This window comes from Cucumis sativus, chromosome 3, assembly GCF_000004075.3.
Source record: "Cucumis sativus cultivar 9930 chromosome 3, Cucumber_9930_V3, whole genome shotgun sequence".
Lineage (NCBI taxonomy): Eukaryota > Viridiplantae > Streptophyta > Magnoliopsida > Cucurbitales > Cucurbitaceae > Cucumis > Cucumis sativus.
Genome location: NC_026657.2, coordinates 9,437,386 through 9,455,974, shown reverse-complemented (window position 1 = coordinate 9,455,974; position 18,589 = coordinate 9,437,386). Strand labels below are relative to the sequence as shown.

Here is an 18,589-nt window from a genome sequence, read left to right as displayed (position 1 = left end):
TTTATTATTTTACAAATGATTTTTTTTACTATTTTTACAATGTACACTTTTTTCTAAATAGAAAGTTGAATTGTTAGACAATTTAAAAAAAAAACAAAACTACATTTTAAAATATACTTTCTTAAAATTTTAAATTCTCACTTTTTTTTTGTAGAAGGTAAAAAAAGGTTAGGGTGAAAAGTAGTATTTATTGACTTAATTTTAATTTTAAAAAATAAAAAGAACAAAATAGCTATAAAAGGAAAACTAAGTCAAGAGAGGTTAGGTTAAATTTGCTAAGGAAGCAATAAAACACCACAAATGCTAAATCAGATTTGATTTTCAATTAAGAAGAATAAAGACAATGCCATAACAAAACTTAGCTAGAAGTACAAAGTCCTTAATGCCGCTCAAATTGAACATAACTACTCATTCAAGCTATTTGGCATCAATGAAAAACAAAACATATATCCAAAAAATCAAAAACAAAACTTTTGCATCAATGGTGAAAATGTGTGTAAATCTAAGAACTGAATGACAGCAAATTAATCCAATCCAATGGCCAATCTTTGCTTTTGACAAATCTAATGTGCTTTTGCTTTTGCTTTTTGTTTTTGGGTCTTCTTTTTTGAGTGCTTCTTTGGACTTGTGCCCTTCATCCCTATGAAGAAAAGGAGAGCACCAAAAAGTGCAATGTGCTGCCAAGAGAATAGGATTCTTATGATTAAATTTCTTATGATTAAATTGCCAAGAGAATAGGATTCTTATGATTAAATTGGAGATGCTTAAAATGAAAAGATGGAAAAAGTTAGAAAGCACATGGACAAACCTCTAAGAAATCACTTAACATGATACCAAAAGTAGGTTTCAGTAGACTAAGGTTGAAGAAATCGAAAAGAACCGGAGTGATAATAGCCAAGTAAAGAAGCTGAAAGAGAGGGCAATTTGCAGATGCATAAATTTAGAGTAACATTAGTTAGGAATAAATGTGGGTAGCAAATGTATGTGTACAATGCTAAATTTTGAACATGGTGAATCCTTACCAAAAGATAAGCTCCAACTCTTGAGCCCAAAACAAATAGAAGAGCTCCAATCCCTTTGAGAGATAATGAAAGACCAACCACATGTCTGACCTGAGAAAATTATCAAAATTTCAGTCTACAGGTATGGTCAATATTGTCAATATTGAAGTGGTGAATAAGGCCTAACATGGCCTTACATCAATATCAGGTATAGCAACCCCAACTTGGATGATAAATTTCTCCTCAGAACAGCTACCTTTGAAGACAATTCCACAGCTGCTGGCCCACCATTATTGTTAAACCTAACAAGGTAAATGTAAACATAGTGCAGGTGAGATTGGCCTGTGTTCAAACTAAATAAAACTTTCAAAAATTGGTTTTTAGCCAAAAAAAAATGATTTTCAGGAAGATTGTGCATCCAACAGAGATAGATTAAAGATTACTTTTCTTCTATTTATTTATGAAACCAAATTGGTGAAAAACAGATCACTCATAATTAAACTTTCATTTATTAGTTCAATGAGGTAAGGCAGCTGGTGATTGAGTCCTTGGTTTTGTTATCCCAGGATTAGCTAATGGAAATTTGAAAATTGGAAATTTTCAATGCAATTTCATCCCCTTGATATAACACCCATACCTAAAAAAGAGCTGAACCTAAGAAAAACACACAGATATTAAAAAAACAATAAATAAATATCTGTGTAAAATATAGATACATATACAAATGAAGGCCTATAGATAATAAAATTAGGGCAGTGAAAATGCTTTGAGCCCTCCACTCTCAATGAAAATAACCAAATAAAAGACCAATAAATGGGAACATAATAAATCTGGCCCATTAAAAGTAAAAATTATCACATAAGAACAACTAGCATAGCCATTTTCATTTGAGTTTTCGTTTCTTTGGAAATGGAAGCAAAACCCAAATAGCCAAAATAGCTATTTGGGAAATGAAAAGGAGTGGAATACAAGCCAAAATAGCAACAATAGTCTAGATCCAATAAATATGAGAATTGAGTGAGGAATACAAGTGAACTTACATCTGACAAGCAGAGAGGATGAAGAAGGAGGCAAAGAGGAGGCGTCCAAGGGCGGAGAAGAATCCCATATTTGAAAATGGACAAAGGTAATCTGGCTCGCAACTCTTAGAGGCAAAAAAAATTGATGGCAAAACACAGTTATAAATGAGGACCTACAAAAAGGAATTTGGAGTGTCACACCACTTCCCAAAATTTCAAATTTCAAACCATCAAATCAAATTTATTTTTCTAAAAAAATCTCTAAATCCTCGAGTCTATATCTTTTTAGTCGGCTGACTAATTTATTCAGTTTTGATTTGGCATTTATAAAGGATTTGTTTAATAAATTTATCTTTAAAGTGAATCCCTAAATTTTCAATTTTAAAAAGTTTGAAATTTTATAACCATTCCATTTTTAATATATTATTTAAATTTTATATTTAAGTGTAAGTTTTTTAATTTTAGTGTCAATAAAAGTTCAAATTAAAATTAAACTTCCCAGTTGTACTTAAAACTTCCAAAAACAAGGGTTATATAACACAAAACATTGAGGCCAGACTAGCACCAGCTAATGTGACATTTCTTTTATCCTATTCTATTAGTACTAAATTGTTACTCATTATAAAAACTTATGTTTTAAGTTTATCTTTTTCAAGCAAACGAAACAAATTGTTAGAGAGTTGAGTTAGGAGCAAGTTTAGTTTAGTTTTTGTTTAAAAGAAATAGTTATTTAAAATTTATACATGCTACAAGTCTAAAGAAATCGTTAAAAATTATGTGCAAGAATGTAAAAGGAGTTGTTATGGACTAAATAGGGTGATTAATTTTGCAAACTAAAATTTCATTTAATTCTTACTTCAAATCTAAAATGAAAAAGAATAATGCTTACCATTCTTGCTAATCAAGTCATCCTTAGAAATCAACTTAGTTTTTTTTTTTCTTGTGGTGATTTGACTAAGATCCATTCTTGATTCTCAATTAATTGGGGAATTTTTTTCTAAAATAATGTGAATGGCCAAACGAATCACAAAAATAAGTTTGAGGCAAAACCATTTACATAAATAGAGGAGTTTTGATCGTTAGTGCCTTCTCTTTTTTAATTATATATATATATATATATATATATATATATATAAATAACCAATAAATAAGATGTGGGCCCATGTATGTATGTATATATATATATATAATAATTAAGAAAGAAAGTGTAGTCACGCCTGTAATATAAATGAAGGGGTGGGGATGTGCAATATATATATTAAATAAAAATAATAATAATTTGTAAAACTCAAAACTACCATATTTTATTCAATAGGTTTGTCTCAACCTATTTTTTTATTAGCTTATACAATTACATTATTTGAGAGATTTATAGTGAATTGGGAGTAATTGCAATTCATTCTAAATTGTAGGAACAATTATCAAACAATACTTTTTCTATTTCAAACATAAATCATCCCAACATCAAGATGACATTACAATTTATGAGAGAACTTTGGCAAGATTGACATTTTTAACGAAGAAAAAATTGAAGCTAGAATTCATCTTTTATTTCCATTAAGAAATTAGTGCATTCCATATTTAGAATTAATCTTAAATTGAACTTAATTTTATGTAGAAATGATTTAATGTAATTCAAATTTTGCTGGGAACAACAAAAACTAGCAAATTCTAGGAAAACATTAGTTAATTAAGATTAATAGGTTTCACTTAAATTAAAGATAAATCAGCAAACTAAATAACTTAACTTTAATTTTCAAACAAAAACTCAATGTCTTGGAACACCTCACATATTCTTACACGAAAGAAACAATGATTAATTTTGCAAACAAATTTACATGATCAAAGTCACGCTTTCTTGGAGAAAATGAAAGAACTAAAGCACCCTACGTTTGATAACAATTGAAATTTTCTAAAAAAGAAGCAAACCTCATTAAGAAGTTGATCTTAAGTACCCAAGTCTCGACCATATCGAGAATACAAGAAGAAGGCGTTCTAGATGGGGTCGTGACAACATCAATCATTCAACAATGCACATTAATTGTATCAAATAATATCATTTACATCAAGTGTATCATAATCTAAAAGATATCAAGAAATATCAAATGTATCGAGTGCATCAAGGAGTATCACATGTATACGAACATGAATTAGAGAATAGCATGCCTATGAAGTGTATAAAGTGTTATGAGTATATAAGTTTATTGAATGTATATGAATAGCAAGGACTTTGTTACGAATGTGTTACATGTGTGGAACTGGACAAAGCATAATAGAAATGAAAGAGCATACACATACTTATTTTGCACTATACATATATATAACCATTTCTAAAAATAAAAAGAATTAAGTTTCCTTTCCATTTAATACAAAAGCTATAAGCCATTCATTCATATAGAATAATACACAGTCCAATAAATCATTTCCATAACAGAAAATGGCCGTGTCACCCTCCGACGGATTCATCCTCACTCCTTTATCCAAAGCCGATGCCAATTACCATAGACCCACCGAACTCAAAGCCTTCGACGATACAAAAGCAGGCGTTAAGGGCTTAGTTGACGCAGGAATCACCGAAATTCCACGCATCTTTTACCAACCAGTGGAAGATTACTACTCCCATAAACTTTCCGACGAAACTCATCACCAAATCCCAGTGATCGATCTCGACGAGGTCCACAGAAATCCACTGAAACGAAAAGACGCCATAAACAGAGTCCGAGAAGCTTCAGAGAAATTGGGTTTTTTTCAACTGATTAATCACGGGATTCCGGTGAACGTTCTCGAAGAAATGAAAGATGCAGTCAAGAGATTCAACGAACAAGACACGGAAGTCAGGAAACAATACTACACCCGGAACTACACAAAACCTTTAATTTACAACAGCAATTTCGATCTGTATAGTGCATCGACTACGAATTGGAGAGACACGGTTGGGTATGTAAGTGCCCCTAATCCTCCCGATCCACAAGCCTTACCCGAAATCATCAGGTAAACAATTAAATTGACTGAAATTTCATGTTCTTGGACTCTGATTTCCATTTAACAGTGATTGTTTTGCAGAGATAATCTCTTGGACTACTCGAAGAGAGTGATGGGGATTGGGAAATTGTTATTTGAATTAATGTCGGAAGCTTTAGGGCTGAACCCAAATTACTTAAACGAAATAGGCTGCAGCGAGGGACTCGCAATTGGGGGCCATTATTACCCACCATGTCCACAGCCCGAATTGACACTAGGCACATCCAAACACAGTGACAATGTTTTCATCACTGTTCTATTTCAAGACAACATCGGCGGGCTTCAGATTCAAGACCAGAAAAAATGGGTGGATGTGCCACCTGTCGCCGGAGCTTTGGTGGTGAACATCGGAGAGATTATGCAGGTAAGTGTGTTATATAACAAGATTCTGTAATCTCTCTGTTTCTTTAAGTATGTGAGTATTGATTTGGATTATCTGGGAATTTGCAGTTAATAACAAACGACAGATTCGTAAGTGTGGCACATAGAGTGTTGGCGAAGAAGGAAGGTCCGAGAATTTCAGTAGCTAGCTTTTTTTCGACGCTGGGATTTCCGAGCACGAAAATGTATGGACCCCTAAAGGAATTGTTATCGGAAGAGAATCCTGCGAAGTACAGGGAAACCACAATTAGAGAAGTGGATAAGCTGTATCGTTCTAAAGGGCTTGGGACTTCCGCTCTGTCGCATCTTAAGATTTGAGTGAAAAGCCTGATGTGTAATTTATGTTTGTTTGAACCTTTAATCTGTGTTTGTGGAGAAAGCAATGAAAGCTTCAGATTAATCTGCGTGCATTCGCTTTTCAACAAAAAAAATACCCTTTCAAACCTCTGCCACCCACAACTATTCATACGTATTTATTCTTTTACTTTATTTCTCTAACCTTTTGAATCCAAATTCGGTTGATGGTTTGATTTGGTTTTTACTATCAATTTTTTGGATTTTCTGGTTTGTGTTTTTTAGGAGAAAAAATTAGAAAGTATTGATTCCTAATGAATTTTGATGGTAAAAATAGTATAAGAGAATGAAATATATTGGTGACATGTGTGATCACATATGGAATGGGCCACTATGTTTGCAAATAAATAAAATCACATCTATCAAATAATTGACCTTGCTATTGGTGACCGTGTATTGTAAGAAACTTGTATGCACCTTATGCACATGGAAAGCATTAAATAATAAAGTGTGTAGGCAGAAAAATAAATGTGAAGGCTAAATTTTCTTGCCTTTTATTTTAATAGTTTTGGTTTGTTATTAATTATTATCTCCATGAGACTTTTCATTTTGAAACGTGCTTCTTATTATATATAGGTTTCCCCTCTTTCTCAATAATTTGTTTTCAAATAAGACAAATAGGCACATGCAAAAACCCAAAAAAAAAAAAATAATAATAATAATAATAGTGTCAATATCAATCATTTTTTTAAATTGTAAAAGTAACAAATTTAAAAGTTAGTAACCATCTAATACCATTTGATAATGATATGCAAAAGTAGCAAATTTAAAAGTTAGTAACCATCTAATATCATTTGATAGTGCAAAAAAAAATGTGTCATTAACTTTTTTTTTCAAATTTTTTTATCATTTGACACAATTTCTTATCAAAAAAATTGAATATATTATACCATCGATGAGAGATTAAACCAACCTTGAAGGACAGAGGTTTTGGAAAGTCATTTTGACAGTATACTATACCTATTTTTATTAATTTAATATAGTATATATAAAGAAACGATATCTAAAATATAACTAAGTTTAGGACATATTTAGCTTTACAAATTGATTTAAAAGATGTAGATTAATATGTTTATATTTGGGAATCTTATGAGAAAAAAAATGAATTGTAAAATAATATACAATTGACAACCTGAAAATTAAATAATTTAACTCGTTAAAATGTATAATCTCAATTAAAAGATTAAAAATTTCAAATTAAATTATTTCAATCTTAAAAGTGATATATACTTTTTGTGACATTGTTGGCATGCATCACATATGAAATTGTCCACCATGTTTGCAAATAAGACAAAATGTCCACATGGTTTTGTGAATGAATTGGTCAAAAACCATTAGAAGGAAAAAAAAGTGTCCAAATTCTACCATTTGATTCAACACTATTTTTCTTCCTCGTTTATGTCATTCACGACTTAATACAAAACGGGCATTTAAGGATTTTTCCAATATGTCTGATTGACTTGATGTATTGACTTTAGAGGATTGATACATTTTAATTTACTTAATGGTTAAGTTCTCTTTGTAAGAATAGTTAAATCGGAAAAAAGTATGGCTAGCTATACATCCCCTAGGTAAGAAGATAACCATCATCTTATAAAGAAAATAGCTCATGGAGATATAAAGTGTTCAAGTAACGGATTGATCACCACTTGTTTGATTTTCAAACCAACTTATATATATTGTTTATATACACAACCTATTATTTATTCAAAAGAACCCACGTGCTTAATTACCCTATTCATATTCCAATCTAAAATAATTATTTATTGAGGAGTTGGGTTAAACATGACAACTTCTCTGCTGTCTAGAAAAAAATATTTTTTATCAAGTTGAACCAGTCAATCAACTATTGGTTATTGGCATGTGCAACTATTAATCTTGTTTAATATTTTTTCCTTTTCTTCTTCTTTATATTTGTTTGTTAAAGTGTTTATTATTTCACATCAAATAAATATAATTTAAACTCTAAACATAAACTATTATTAAAAATACTAAAGTATTTTATACCATAAACTATTAATTATTATAATCTAATAACGATAACTTGGTGTCGGTCCACAAATTTATTCTATAGGTAGTCATACATATAGTAAAATTATTGCTAGTTGGATGTTTACATGGTTGAACTCAGTATCTAGATTTATTAGCGACTTAATAAATGAATATCTATCATATGCGGTGAATATATAGACTATACGATCTTAGTGTGTGGTTAAGAGTTGTATAACTTTTAATATGCAAACCATTCCAAAGTCTTAACACAATTATTTATTTAAAGTGAGCAGGGACAAACCGATAAATGCCCCCATCATTTCTTTATTAAATATGTCTACGATTACAATGGACAACCCCTAACCACTTACAATTTTTCAAAACACGTTCTTTAGGGGCAAAGGCAACTGTTCCATCCACAATGGCGGTCGCACCCTCAAGAGTCGATGGACTCAACCTCACTCCGCTGTCCAAAGACGATCAAAACTACCACAGACCCACTGACCTCAAAGCTTTCGATGACACCAAAGCCGGCGTCAAAGGCTTAGTCGACGCCGGAATCACCGAAATTCCGCGTATCTTTTACCGCCCACCGGAGAATTATGACTCCCACAATATTTCCGCCGAAACCCAAGTCCAGATACCAGTGATAGACCTCGATCAAATCAACAAAAGTTCACTCAAACGCAAATACACCATCGACAGAGTCAGAGAGGCGTCAGAGAAATTGGGTTTTTTCCAACTGATTAACCATGGGATTCCGGAGAACGTTCTTGAGGAGATGAAAGATGCAGTTCGAAGATTTCACGAGCAAGAAACCGAATCCAAGAAACAATATTACACTCGCGACCTCACCAAACCTTTGATTTACAATAGTAATTTCGATCTGTACTCTGCAGCCATCACCAATTGGAGGGATAGCTTTGGCTATATCAGTGCCCCAAGTCCCCACAGTCCGCAAGACCTGCCGGAAATTTGCAGGTAAAGATACTAATTTTGATTATTAAAAGAAGAAAAAGGAACACCCCCCCTTTTACTAATAACTAACCTCTGTGTTTTGCAGAGATGTTCTTGTGGATTACTCAAAACGAGTGATGGAGATTGGGAATTTACTGTTTGAATTGCTGTCGGAAGCTCTTGACTTGAATCCAAATTATTTGAAAGATATAGACTGCAATGAAGGACTTGCACTTGTATGCCACTACTACCCACCATGCCCACAGCCGAATTTAGCCATCGGCACATCAGAGCATACTGACAATGACTTTATCACTGTGCTATTGCAAGACCATATCGGCGGCCTTCAGATTCGGTATGAGAACAACTGGGTCGACGTGCCCCCGGTCGCTGGAGCTTTAGTGGTGAACATCGGAGATCTTATGCAGCTAATAACAAATGACAAATTCAAAAGCGTTAAGCACAGAGTTCTTGCAAACAAGGAGGATGCGAGAGTATCAGTGGCAGGGGTTTTCTCGACGCTTCATTTTCAAACCTCCAAATTGTATAGACCTATCAAGGAGTTGATATCAGAAGAGAAACCTGCAATATACAGAGAAACCACCATCAGAGACTTCAATATCCAGTTCCGTTCCGTTGGCCTTGGAACTTCTACTCTGCAGCATTTCAAACTGAGACAAGCAGATGCTTGATTTGTTGTTAATAGAGGAAAGTAAAGAAAACAGAGTGGTTGATTCTGTGTGTTCTCAGTTTTGATTGAGAACTTGTGATCGTGACCTGCACAATCCTATAGCTTTAAACTGAAACTTGTTCTACGGTGTACGTACGTTGTTGTCAATGTAAGATTGTTAGATGAATATGAATAAATAATAAAATTGGCGTGTTAGAGATATCCTATCAAATTCTTGGATGAGTAATTTTGATACAATAACAGTTGCAATTTGAATTAAGAATCTTGATTTCAGATTGGGTTAGATACGGATTGTTTTTAAGATCAAACAACTGGATGAAAAAAAATAAGTTTTTTTAACTCTGAAACACTCCACAAGAAAAATTAATCAATCCTCTTAAATGTTCTGCATGTAATTCAACACATGATTTAAAAATTTAAAAATTCTTAGACTAATCTTGAAAACAATCACAAAGCCTAAATCTCAAATCATCCAAATCTTCTTAAAACAATCATAGCAAAACTAAGTCTCTCCAATAAAAATCCTAATGCAACACTAAAATGAAAAAAATATCCGTGCTTAACTTAAATTAAGAAATACTAAAATTACATCAAATTTGGTTTGAATCCTATATTGGTGTTGTTCTATTTTGATTTATAAACTTCTAAAAAACAACTTTTTAATTTTATTTTTTTTAAAAAAAGTAATCTATGGTCCTTTATTTATCCCTAACTAAATTTTTTAAAGTTTATTTTATGTGGTCATGGATACAACTTCTATTTTATTAATTCATTCATTCTACTCAATGTTCTTAACTTCAAGATTCCAATTTGAAAATAAACTTAAAAGATTCCAATTTGAAAATAAAAAGAATGGGTGGGAGCCGAAGAGGAAATGTAAGAAAATTGAGTTTTAGAGGGAAAAATAATAAAATTAGTTTTTGAGTTCGTTTGATTCACCTTTATTGATTATGTTTTTGTGCTATATAAAATATTTATAGAATAAATTAGTACTATCGTTTTTGGTTATATATCAATTCAATTAATTGATTAATCTAATGTTCAATCTTGAAAATTTATGGACTAAAATATGATTTAATTCAATAAAATTTTATTAATAACGTGATGCCTTAGAGAGTTCATATCACACTCTACTAATCCACATGTCAAACGTAAATATGTTGGATATTTATTTCAACGAATTCTTGTACTTAGCAAACCTCACAAATTTGATAAGAAATGTTTCATTGATATATGAGTATACTCAATATTTCTAACTCAAGTTTTAACTTTATTATGTGTTGATGCGTTGGAACCAACCAGCTTTGCAAGATAAGATAAAGATAGATATAATGGCGGATGCAGGCAACAAATTCATCCTCACTCCACTGTCCAAAACCACAGAAAATTACGATAGATCCTCTGAGCTCAAAGCTTTCGATGACACTAAATCCGGTGTCAAAGGCTTAGTCGACGCCGGAGTCACTGAAATTCCACGCATCTTTTACAGTCCACCAGAGGACTCCCATTCCGACGGTGTTTCTAGCAAAACCCAAATCCAGATCCCCGTGATAGATCTCAACCACGTTGGCACTAATTCACTCAAACGCAAATACACCACCGACAGAATCCGAAAAGCTTCAGAAAAATTTGGATTTTTCCAACTGATTAACCATGGGATTCCGGTGAGCGTTTTGGAAGGGGCGTATGAAGCGGTTCGAAGATTTAACGAACAAGAAACAGAAGTAAAGAAACAATACTATTCTCGCGACTTCTCTAAGCCTTTTATTTACACCAGCAATTTCGATCTCTACTTTGCAAAAACCACCAATTGGAGGGACACATTTAGATGCGCAAGCGCCACAACTTCCCAGGATCAGCAAGACATACCAGAAATTTGCAGGTAAAATTAGCTCTGTCTTTGAAGCCTAAAGAAAGAAAAGAAAACAGAGATCCCTGTTTATGCTAACATTTTGTTATTGCAGAGACATTCTGCTGGATTACTCAAAACAATTGATGGAACTTGGGAAGTTACTATTTGAATTGTTATCGGAAGCTCTGGGGTTGAATCCAAATTACTTGAACGATATAGGATGTAGCGAAGGGGTTTCAGTTCTGTATCACTACTACCCGCCATGCCCACAGCCGAATTTGACCATCGGCACATCAGAGCACACCGACAATGATTTTATAACTGTTCTGTATCAAGATCAAATCGGCGGCCTACAGATTCGTTACGAGAACAGTTGGGTGGAGGTTGCCCCTTTGGGAGGAGCTTTAGTGGTGAACATCGGAGATTTTATGCAGCTGACAACAAACGACAAATTCAAAAGCGTTAAGCACAGAGTTGTTGCGAACAAGGAAGGTCCAAGAGTATCAGTGGCTGGTTTTTTCACCGAGTTTCCATTTTCGACGTCCAAATTAAGACCCATTGAGGAGTTGGTTTCGGAAGAAAATCCTGCAGTATACAGAGAAACCACAATTAGAGACTTCAACATCCTGTTCCGTTCAAAAGGTATTGGAACTACTACTTTGGAGCATTTCAAGATAAAACCTGGAGATGCTTAATTAATAGTTAGTAGATGAAGAAGTGATTAGTTGTGGATGTTCGTTCTCTCTTTGATTGAACTTCTATCTATTATTGAAAAACTAAAGTGAATTAAAGGTTGCTCCATGCCGTTTCTGTCATACTATAATAGCAAGAATATGTTTATGTAATTATTCCAAGGTTTCCGAGTTAATAATCTTAGATTATTCTTCACAAAACGTCCAAAATCATGTAAAAAAAAAAAAAAAGGCTAAGGTCATTGACTATTGCTTCAACAATGCTAAAACATAGAAATGTTAATACATCATTAACTAACATACAACATAGAAACATGAATTTAAATTTTCCCTTCATAATTATTTTAACCTAATAAAAAGGTATTAACCTTAATGAATGAAAGTGATTATTTAATGAAAAGCTAAGGTTAAAAATGTAAATATGGTAAATTAGAGAACAAAACGAAATAAAATTTAAATTTTAAAGGTAAAATTGAATAAATAGATGGGATGATGTTCTATCCAAACTTAGGAATAAAATGAGTTAGGATATGCATTTTATCGTGATACTGACTACTATTATTAATATTACATTTGTTTTTTCTATATATCATATTACAAATACCATAAAATTGAGAGAGATTGAGTCTCAAGTCCACCGTAAATTCACGTGTTTGAATTGTCATATTGAAGAAAAAAATGTACGAAAATTGAAATCGTGGAACACTCTATCAATAATTCGTTGGACCACCTTGGCTAAAAGCAATTTATTTTTGAAAGGTCTAAAAGCAACTCTTCTTGCACCTCATGAAACAAAAGTGTCATATTCATATATGCTTATTTACAAGGCTAATTCTTCTCTTCTTCCACCTTCTCTTTCTTTCATTTTTTTTTTTTAAATTCAACATATTAAAGGTTAGTCAAACTATATAAAAGATAAATGCAACCAAATAAAAATGTGCCACGTGGTACTCTTTTTGGAAAATATTAGAAAATTGATGTTTATTTTGAGTCTCTCCCTTATTATAAATCAACTTTTTTAATTCTCTACCTTCATTTTTTCTTCTTCTTTTTATATTTTCAACCAAACTTATTTATATTTTAAAAATAGTAAAATAAATTAAAATATTTATAAGATATAGCATAATTTTGGATTTAAAGAATAGAAACTAATAAAAAATTATTCTTATTTTGGAGAAACTTATTTATAACTAGTCTGTATAAAAAAACCAAGCTCACCTTAACACAATTTCCCTTGAGATAATTAAACACAAAAATAAATATACCCCTAATTCCTTAAAATATTAATAAATAAATTCTAAAATATAAACTTTTCAACATGACTGAGTTTAAAATTCAAAGGAAAACCTATATGAATTATGAACATCTATCTATTTATCCAATCAGTCAAAATTTGAAAATTCCTTTCTAGTGGACAACTTGAACTTGAATTACAATTAGAGCCCACCACCAACTTACAAACCCTGGCTATCCTACTACTTCACCATTTATATCCCACCCCTTCCCACCATTCACCAAACCACTTTTACAATTTTGAAATCACACTCTTCATTCCATAAATTCAATCTCTTCCATCAACCCAACAGATCCATATCCATAATGGCGGTCGCAGCTTCAGGAATCAACCTTACTCCACTATCCAAAGCCGACGAAAACTTCCATAGACCCACTGAACTCAAGGCTTTCGATGACACTAAAGCTGGCGTTAAAGGCTTAGTCGACGCAAAAGTTAATGAAATCCCTCGTATCTTTTACCACCCACCGGAGGACGTCCACTCCGCCCAAACCCATATCCACATTCCATTGATAGACCTTGAAGGCGTTGGCAACGATTCACTCAAACGCAAACACATCATCGAACAAATCCGTGACGCTTCGGAAGAATTGGGCTTCTTCCAATTGATTAACCATGGAATTCCGACGAGTGTTCTTGAAGAAATGAGAGACTCTGTTCGGAGATTTCACGAACAAGACACGGAAGATAAGAAACAATACTATACAAGAGATTTCATGAAGCCTTTTATTTACAATAGTAATTTCGATTTGTATACTGCTCCCACTACCAACTGGAGGGATACATTTAGTTATGTCTGTGCTCCAAATCCTCCAAATCCACAAGAATTGCCGGAAATTTGCAGGTAAATTGATCATTTTGGACCTAAATCAAATAATCTTTTTAGTTTAATTTTGGGTTTATTATTAACCTCTGTTTTTTTTTGTAGAGATATTATGGTGGATTACTCGAAATGGGTGATGGAGATCGGAAAATTAGTGTTGGAATTGCTGTCGGAAGCTTTGGGTTTGAATCCCAACTACTTGGACAACATAGGATGCAATGATGGGCTTGCATTTGTATATCACTATTACCCTCCATGTCCACAGCCAAAATTGACCACCGGCATATCCGAGCACTCTGACACTGACTTCATCACGGTGCTGTTGCAAGACCACATCGGCGGCCTACAGATTCGTCATGACAACAAGTGGATTGACGTGCATCCTGTAGCTGGAGCCTTAGTCGTTAACATCGGTGACCTTATGCAAGTAAGACTCGTTTGTTTTTATAGTAATCCGAGCTTATCACTTTTTTTTTCTTTTAATCTCATCTAATTTTTTTCTATAACATAACAATTTGGATGCAGCTAATAACAAATGACAGGTTCAAAAGTGTTAATCATAGGGTTCTAGCAAGTCATGAAGGTCCGAGAATATCAGTAGCGGGCGTTTTCTCAACGATGGTTTCACCAAGTGACAAACTTTATGGACCCATCAAGGAATTGGTATCAGAAGAAAAGCCTGCAATTTATAGGGAAACTACAGTTAGAGACTTTAGTGTTCAATTCAAGTCGGATGGGCTTGGAACTTCTACTTTGAAGCATTACAAGCTGAATCAAGCACACATTTAAATTGCAATTATATTGACGTACCATCCCCCATAATAATTCGTGGAATTGTTTAGATCCATCTGTCTTATATTTTCTTTCTTCATCTTTCCATCCCACAAAAATATTTTTTTTTTGTGGATGAGCGATGTGATGAAGAACGTAAATGATAGATATGCCTCAAGTTTGTTTTCATAAAATACGGTCTTTATCTATCTTTCTTCTAACTATTTTCTTCCACTACTATTGTAAAAGTTGAAGTTGAAATTAAACAAAACAATATGGCTTCTAGATAATTAGTGGTCAATATAATTTGGAAACACTATATAACAAAAAAAGAAGAAAAATAGAGGCAGTAGATAAGATTCAAATTTAAAATGTTAAAGTTGTGAAGGGAATAGAATTTAGTAATAATAAAGTATTATTTAATATATATTATAATATAACATTTTAAAATTAATATTAAAATATAAAAAAATGTAAATGACAGGTGTTGCTAGCTAAATGATGCCACGATTATTTTGAATCAAAATTAGGAACTAAGTCAAACCCAAAGTTTAATATTAAGGGCAACACTTAGGATGCACCCATCCCTATGAATTTCCTTTTCATGACTGAGATAAATAATTAAGAATATTTAATAAAAATTAGGGATATAGAACAAAAATAGATAAAACATAAATAATAGGTCGGGATGCAAAAATTTCGTAAATGCGCATTTATTGGCATTCATAATTGATGACATGCATTTGTATTTGTGAATAATAAAAAAAGATGCAAATATGTAATTTGTCGTTGTAATGCACCCAAGAGGTACGATGTAGGAGGGGACATGAAACCATGAGCTAACAAAATAAAATAAAAGAATTTGTTAAAATATTTCGAGTGTTAGTCGCGTTAGATTTAACTAAATCTTTATATCAATGGGAGTCTAGAAACTTGAAACTGAAATTGAGATTCTCAAACGAAAATCTAATCAGAGAAGATTAGATTAGTTGCAAATTACAATGTTGCACCAAGGCACCAATGGAGTCCACCGAATTGACTTAACTCCGGCAGCCAACGGGGACGAATATTTCGACAGATCTGCTGAACTGAAACTCTTCGACGACACCAAAGCCGGAGTGAAAGGCCTTGTCGACAACGGCATTACCCAAATACCGCGAATATTTTACCGACCGCCTGATTCCAGCGACTACCCTGTTGCCGGGGACACCGAACTGAGCATTCCAGTAATAGACCTCGAAGGCATTGACGCAGATTCATCCAAACGAAGACATGTCGTCAATACAGTCAGAGAAGCCTCTGAGAAATGGGGTTTCTTTCAATTGGTCAACCATGGAGTTCCGCTGAGTGTTCTGGATGAAATTAAAAATAGAACACTAAGATTTTACGAACAAGATACCGAACTGAAGAAGCTATTCTACACCCGCCACAACACAAAATCCATTGTTTACAACAGTAATTTCGATCTGTTTACTGCACCAGCCGCTAATTGGAGAGACACATTCCTCTGTTTCATGGCCCCTAATGTTCCAAACCCACAAGACTTGCCTGAAGTTTGCCGGTAAAATTCTGGTTTTCGATCAGATTAAAAAAACAGGCTCTTTTTTTTTCTTCTCTTTTGTTAATTAGCTGGTGTTTGTTGTAGAGATATCCTGTTCGAGTATTCAAAAGAAATGAAGAAATTGGGGCGAGTACTATTTGGGATGCTTTCGGAGGCTCTTGGCTTGAACACGAATTATCTAAGCGATATCGAATGCGACAGGGGATTAGCTGTTCTGTGTCATTACTATCCAGCATGTCCACAGCCAGAGCTCACTTTAGGCACAACTGAACACGCCGACAATGATTTCTTGACGCTTCTTCTACAAGACGACCAAATCGGAGGTCTTCAAGTTCTCCACGAAAAGAAGTGGGTTGATATTCCTCCAATTCCCGGAGCACTGGTGATCAACATTGGGGATCTTCTTCAGGCAAGCTTATAAGATTTACCCATAAAAATTGAGAATGAAAGCTTTCCCATTTCTTAACACTTACCATTGTTGCAGCTGATTTCCAACGATCGGTTCAAGAGCGTGGAGCATAGGGTGGTGGCGAATCGAGAAGGTCCGAGAGTTTCGGTTGCGAGCTTTTTTGGGATCGGCGTTTATCCAACATCTCAAGTTTATGGACCCATAAAGGAATTGTTATCGGAGAAAAATCGTGCCAAGTATAGAGAAACTACGCTCAAAGACTTCTATTTCTACCACAATATGAGAGGGTTGAATGGAATTTCCGCTCTGCAACATTTCAGGCTCGGTCCCGAGGATGAAAGAAATGGTTAGTGGCCGATTGTTTTTAATTTTAGTGGGTGGAAGTAGAAGAGGAAGATCTACGGGAGTGTTTAGGTTAGTTTGATTATTATTATTTCTGAAAGCTGGTTGGATTTGAGATCTGTTATTTGAAGTTTATTGACTCTGTTCGTCGATTTCAAACAATGGCGCACCAAATAGTTAAAGGATATTTTCCTACTTAATTGATTGTTTCGGGTTTTCTTGACTACATTCCAAATGCTAGTTCAAATAGTTTCGAGCATTGTTAAATTTTTGTTGATCCATATATGACAAAAGATTTAATGTTCTATTATTTCTGACAATTTTCCACAACTTTTTGGTATTAACACCCTTGAACAAAGCTCACAATAAACTTCCCATCTAGTAAGCAAGTTAATTAGCTGATGTATATAATTCATAGCATTGTTCTGTTTAGCCATTTCACGATCAATATCATCCAAACACATAGAAATTCTATAATTTTAACAAGTTGGAAAAGAGATATTCCCTAAAAAAACACTAAATTAAAGATGATCTAATTTTTAAGACAAATGAAAAGTGACATTTACTTGATGCTTTATAGATAAAAGATACGATACTCCTCTATTTTCTATACTTTATACTGAACAGTAAACACTAGCTTATTGAAGTTTTATGTGTGTTATACATGTTTGTCACTCTTCTTAAATGAACACAAAAAGAAGAAAAGGAAAAAGGGAAAGGTTAGAATGCTATAAATAACAGAGGAAGAATTCCAGAAAAAAACACAAAAGAAAGAACTATAAAAACGGAAGAAGAAATACAAAAGAGGATCACAAAAAAAGAAAAGAAAAAAGAATGGTTATAAAAGAAGAAGAAGAAAGGAAGATAAAAAAAACAAAAGAAGTACAAAACGAAGAAAAGAGGAAAGAAACATTTAAGACTAAAGTTGATGATTTTACATATGATGACATAAACAAAAACACCAATTTTAAAAAGTACATATCTTTTATTTGAAGCTTTCCTTCTTATTTTGAGGACACTCCCACAAAATTTCCATTTTTGGTAAGTGTTACTGCCGTGGGCTATGAATTAAGTTGGTCTTTTATTTATTGTTTTGGTTATTTATTTTTTTAATTATCTCCAAAATTTTAGCAAGCACTATTTCATTTACTCTTTTTTTTTCTTCTTTTTATTATAAATATTAGTCCATTAAATTGAATAAATGCAATAAGTTTCATTTATTTTTTTTCTCTCTTGACAATATATCTTAGAGAGTATTTATGTTTGTTTTCTTCGAGAAGAGATTTTATGGATCATTTGTTTTAAAATCAATAACTGTTAGTTCTTTGAGATCTTTAGATATATATATATATATATATTAGTTGCAAATTTAGCAATTAAATTCAAATTAATTAGATATATAGCACAATTTTAAAAAAATTACAAATAT

General features: G+C 33.0%; 6 protein-coding genes across 8 annotated transcripts; 5 read left to right on the top strand and 1 right to left on the bottom strand.

Annotated features, from left to right (window-relative positions):
* Positions 1 to 301: 301 nt before the first annotated feature.
* Positions 302 to 2,279, bottom strand: LOC101212763. Of its 3 annotated transcripts, none has more exons than XR_968918.2 (5): positions 2,049 to 2,242; positions 1,199 to 1,303; positions 1,023 to 1,112; positions 809 to 907; positions 302 to 677 (listed from the first exon to the last, which is right to left on the bottom strand). XR_968918.2 is itself a non-coding variant. In XM_031881967.1 (5 exons), exons 1-5 carry the CDS (start codon positions 2,107 to 2,109, stop codon positions 564 to 566), a joined length of 417 nt encoding a protein of 138 aa, XP_031737827.1. In that variant the 5' UTR covers positions 2,110 to 2,240; the 3' UTR covers positions 302 to 563. The 3 variants fall into 3 exon arrangements, 2 of the variants coding, with proteins under 2 accessions (XP_031737827.1, XP_031737828.1); XM_031881967.1 differs by having other exon boundaries at positions 1,258 to 1,303; positions 2,042 to 2,240; XM_031881968.1 differs by lacking the exon at positions 809 to 907 and having other exon boundaries at positions 1,258 to 1,303; positions 2,042 to 2,279.
* Positions 2,280 to 4,259: 1,980 nt separating this feature from the next.
* LOC101212526 (1-aminocyclopropane-1-carboxylate oxidase homolog 1) lies at positions 4,260 to 5,865 on the top strand. The gene is made up of 3 exons (XM_004134029.3): positions 4,260 to 5,011; positions 5,084 to 5,405; positions 5,492 to 5,865. Exons 1-3 carry the CDS (start codon positions 4,458 to 4,460, stop codon positions 5,738 to 5,740), a joined length of 1,125 nt encoding a protein of 374 aa, XP_004134077.1. The 5' UTR covers positions 4,260 to 4,457; the 3' UTR covers positions 5,741 to 5,865.
* A 2,199-nt stretch (positions 5,866 to 8,064) lies between these two features.
* Positions 8,065 to 9,622, top strand: LOC101212282 (1-aminocyclopropane-1-carboxylate oxidase homolog 1). Its single transcript, XM_004134028.3, has 2 exons — positions 8,065 to 8,749; positions 8,832 to 9,622. The coding sequence occupies exons 1-2, from the start codon at positions 8,190 to 8,192 to the stop codon at positions 9,415 to 9,417; spliced, it is 1,146 nt and encodes a 381-aa protein (XP_004134076.1). The 5' UTR covers positions 8,065 to 8,189; the 3' UTR covers positions 9,418 to 9,622.
* A 996-nt stretch (positions 9,623 to 10,618) lies between these two features.
* Positions 10,619 to 12,122, top strand: LOC101212039 (1-aminocyclopropane-1-carboxylate oxidase homolog 1). Its single transcript, XM_004134027.3, has 2 exons — positions 10,619 to 11,298; positions 11,381 to 12,122. Exons 1-2 carry the CDS (start codon positions 10,700 to 10,702, stop codon positions 11,961 to 11,963), a joined length of 1,182 nt encoding a protein of 393 aa, XP_004134075.1. The 5' UTR covers positions 10,619 to 10,699; the 3' UTR covers positions 11,964 to 12,122.
* Positions 12,123 to 13,464: 1,342 nt separating this feature from the next.
* LOC101214212 (1-aminocyclopropane-1-carboxylate oxidase homolog 1) lies at positions 13,465 to 15,057 on the top strand. Its single transcript, XM_004134368.3, has 3 exons — positions 13,465 to 14,098; positions 14,183 to 14,504; positions 14,603 to 15,057. The coding sequence occupies exons 1-3, from the start codon at positions 13,560 to 13,562 to the stop codon at positions 14,864 to 14,866; spliced, it is 1,125 nt and encodes a 374-aa protein (XP_004134416.1). The 5' UTR covers positions 13,465 to 13,559; the 3' UTR covers positions 14,867 to 15,057.
* A 228-nt stretch (positions 15,058 to 15,285) lies between these two features.
* On the top strand, positions 15,286 to 17,386 carry LOC101213970 (1-aminocyclopropane-1-carboxylate oxidase homolog 1). Its single transcript, XM_004134367.3, has 3 exons — positions 15,286 to 16,409; positions 16,494 to 16,818; positions 16,894 to 17,386. Exons 1-3 carry the CDS (start codon positions 15,850 to 15,852, stop codon positions 17,167 to 17,169), a joined length of 1,161 nt encoding a protein of 386 aa, XP_004134415.1. The 5' UTR covers positions 15,286 to 15,849; the 3' UTR covers positions 17,170 to 17,386.
* The last annotated feature ends 1,203 nt before the right edge of the window (positions 17,387 to 18,589 follow it).

What these genes read in the sequence shown, in the direction of transcription:
- LOC101212763 (XM_031881967.1), bottom strand. Translation starts at nt 2,109, where the DNA reads ATGGGATTCTTCTCCGCCCTTGGACGCCTCCTCTTTGCCTCCTTCTTC. An exon ending in CTGTGGAATTGTCTTCAAAG is followed by an intron (nt 1,113 to 1,257) that starts GTAGCTGTTCTG and finishes TAATTTTCTCAG; the next exon opens with GTCAGACATGTGGTTGGTCT. An exon ending in TGTTAAGTGATTTCTTAGAG is followed by an intron (nt 678 to 808) that starts GTTTGTCCATGT and finishes TTCTCTTGGCAG; the next exon opens with CACATTGCACTTTTTGGTGC.
- LOC101212526 (XM_004134029.3), top strand. Translation starts at nt 4,458, where the DNA reads ATGGCCGTGTCACCCTCCGACGGATTCATCCTCACTCCTTTATCCAAA. An exon ending in GCCTTACCCGAAATCATCAG is followed by an intron (nt 5,012 to 5,083) that starts GTAAACAATTAA and finishes ATTGTTTTGCAG; the next exon opens with AGATAATCTCTTGGACTACT. An exon ending in ACATCGGAGAGATTATGCAG is followed by an intron (nt 5,406 to 5,491) that starts GTAAGTGTGTTA and finishes GGGAATTTGCAG; the next exon opens with TTAATAACAAACGACAGATT.
- LOC101212282 (XM_004134028.3), top strand. Translation starts at nt 8,190, where the DNA reads ATGGCGGTCGCACCCTCAAGAGTCGATGGACTCAACCTCACTCCGCTG. An exon ending in GACCTGCCGGAAATTTGCAG is followed by an intron (nt 8,750 to 8,831) that starts GTAAAGATACTA and finishes TGTGTTTTGCAG; the next exon opens with AGATGTTCTTGTGGATTACT.
- LOC101212039 (XM_004134027.3), top strand. Translation starts at nt 10,700, where the DNA reads ATGCGTTGGAACCAACCAGCTTTGCAAGATAAGATAAAGATAGATATA. An exon ending in GACATACCAGAAATTTGCAG is followed by an intron (nt 11,299 to 11,380) that starts GTAAAATTAGCT and finishes TTGTTATTGCAG; the next exon opens with AGACATTCTGCTGGATTACT.
- LOC101214212 (XM_004134368.3), top strand. Translation starts at nt 13,560, where the DNA reads ATGGCGGTCGCAGCTTCAGGAATCAACCTTACTCCACTATCCAAAGCC. An exon ending in GAATTGCCGGAAATTTGCAG is followed by an intron (nt 14,099 to 14,182) that starts GTAAATTGATCA and finishes TTTTTTTTGTAG; the next exon opens with AGATATTATGGTGGATTACT. An exon ending in ACATCGGTGACCTTATGCAA is followed by an intron (nt 14,505 to 14,602) that starts GTAAGACTCGTT and finishes ATTTGGATGCAG; the next exon opens with CTAATAACAAATGACAGGTT.
- LOC101213970 (XM_004134367.3), top strand. Translation starts at nt 15,850, where the DNA reads ATGTTGCACCAAGGCACCAATGGAGTCCACCGAATTGACTTAACTCCG. An exon ending in GACTTGCCTGAAGTTTGCCG is followed by an intron (nt 16,410 to 16,493) that starts GTAAAATTCTGG and finishes TGTTTGTTGTAG; the next exon opens with AGATATCCTGTTCGAGTATT. An exon ending in ACATTGGGGATCTTCTTCAG is followed by an intron (nt 16,819 to 16,893) that starts GCAAGCTTATAA and finishes CCATTGTTGCAG; the next exon opens with CTGATTTCCAACGATCGGTT.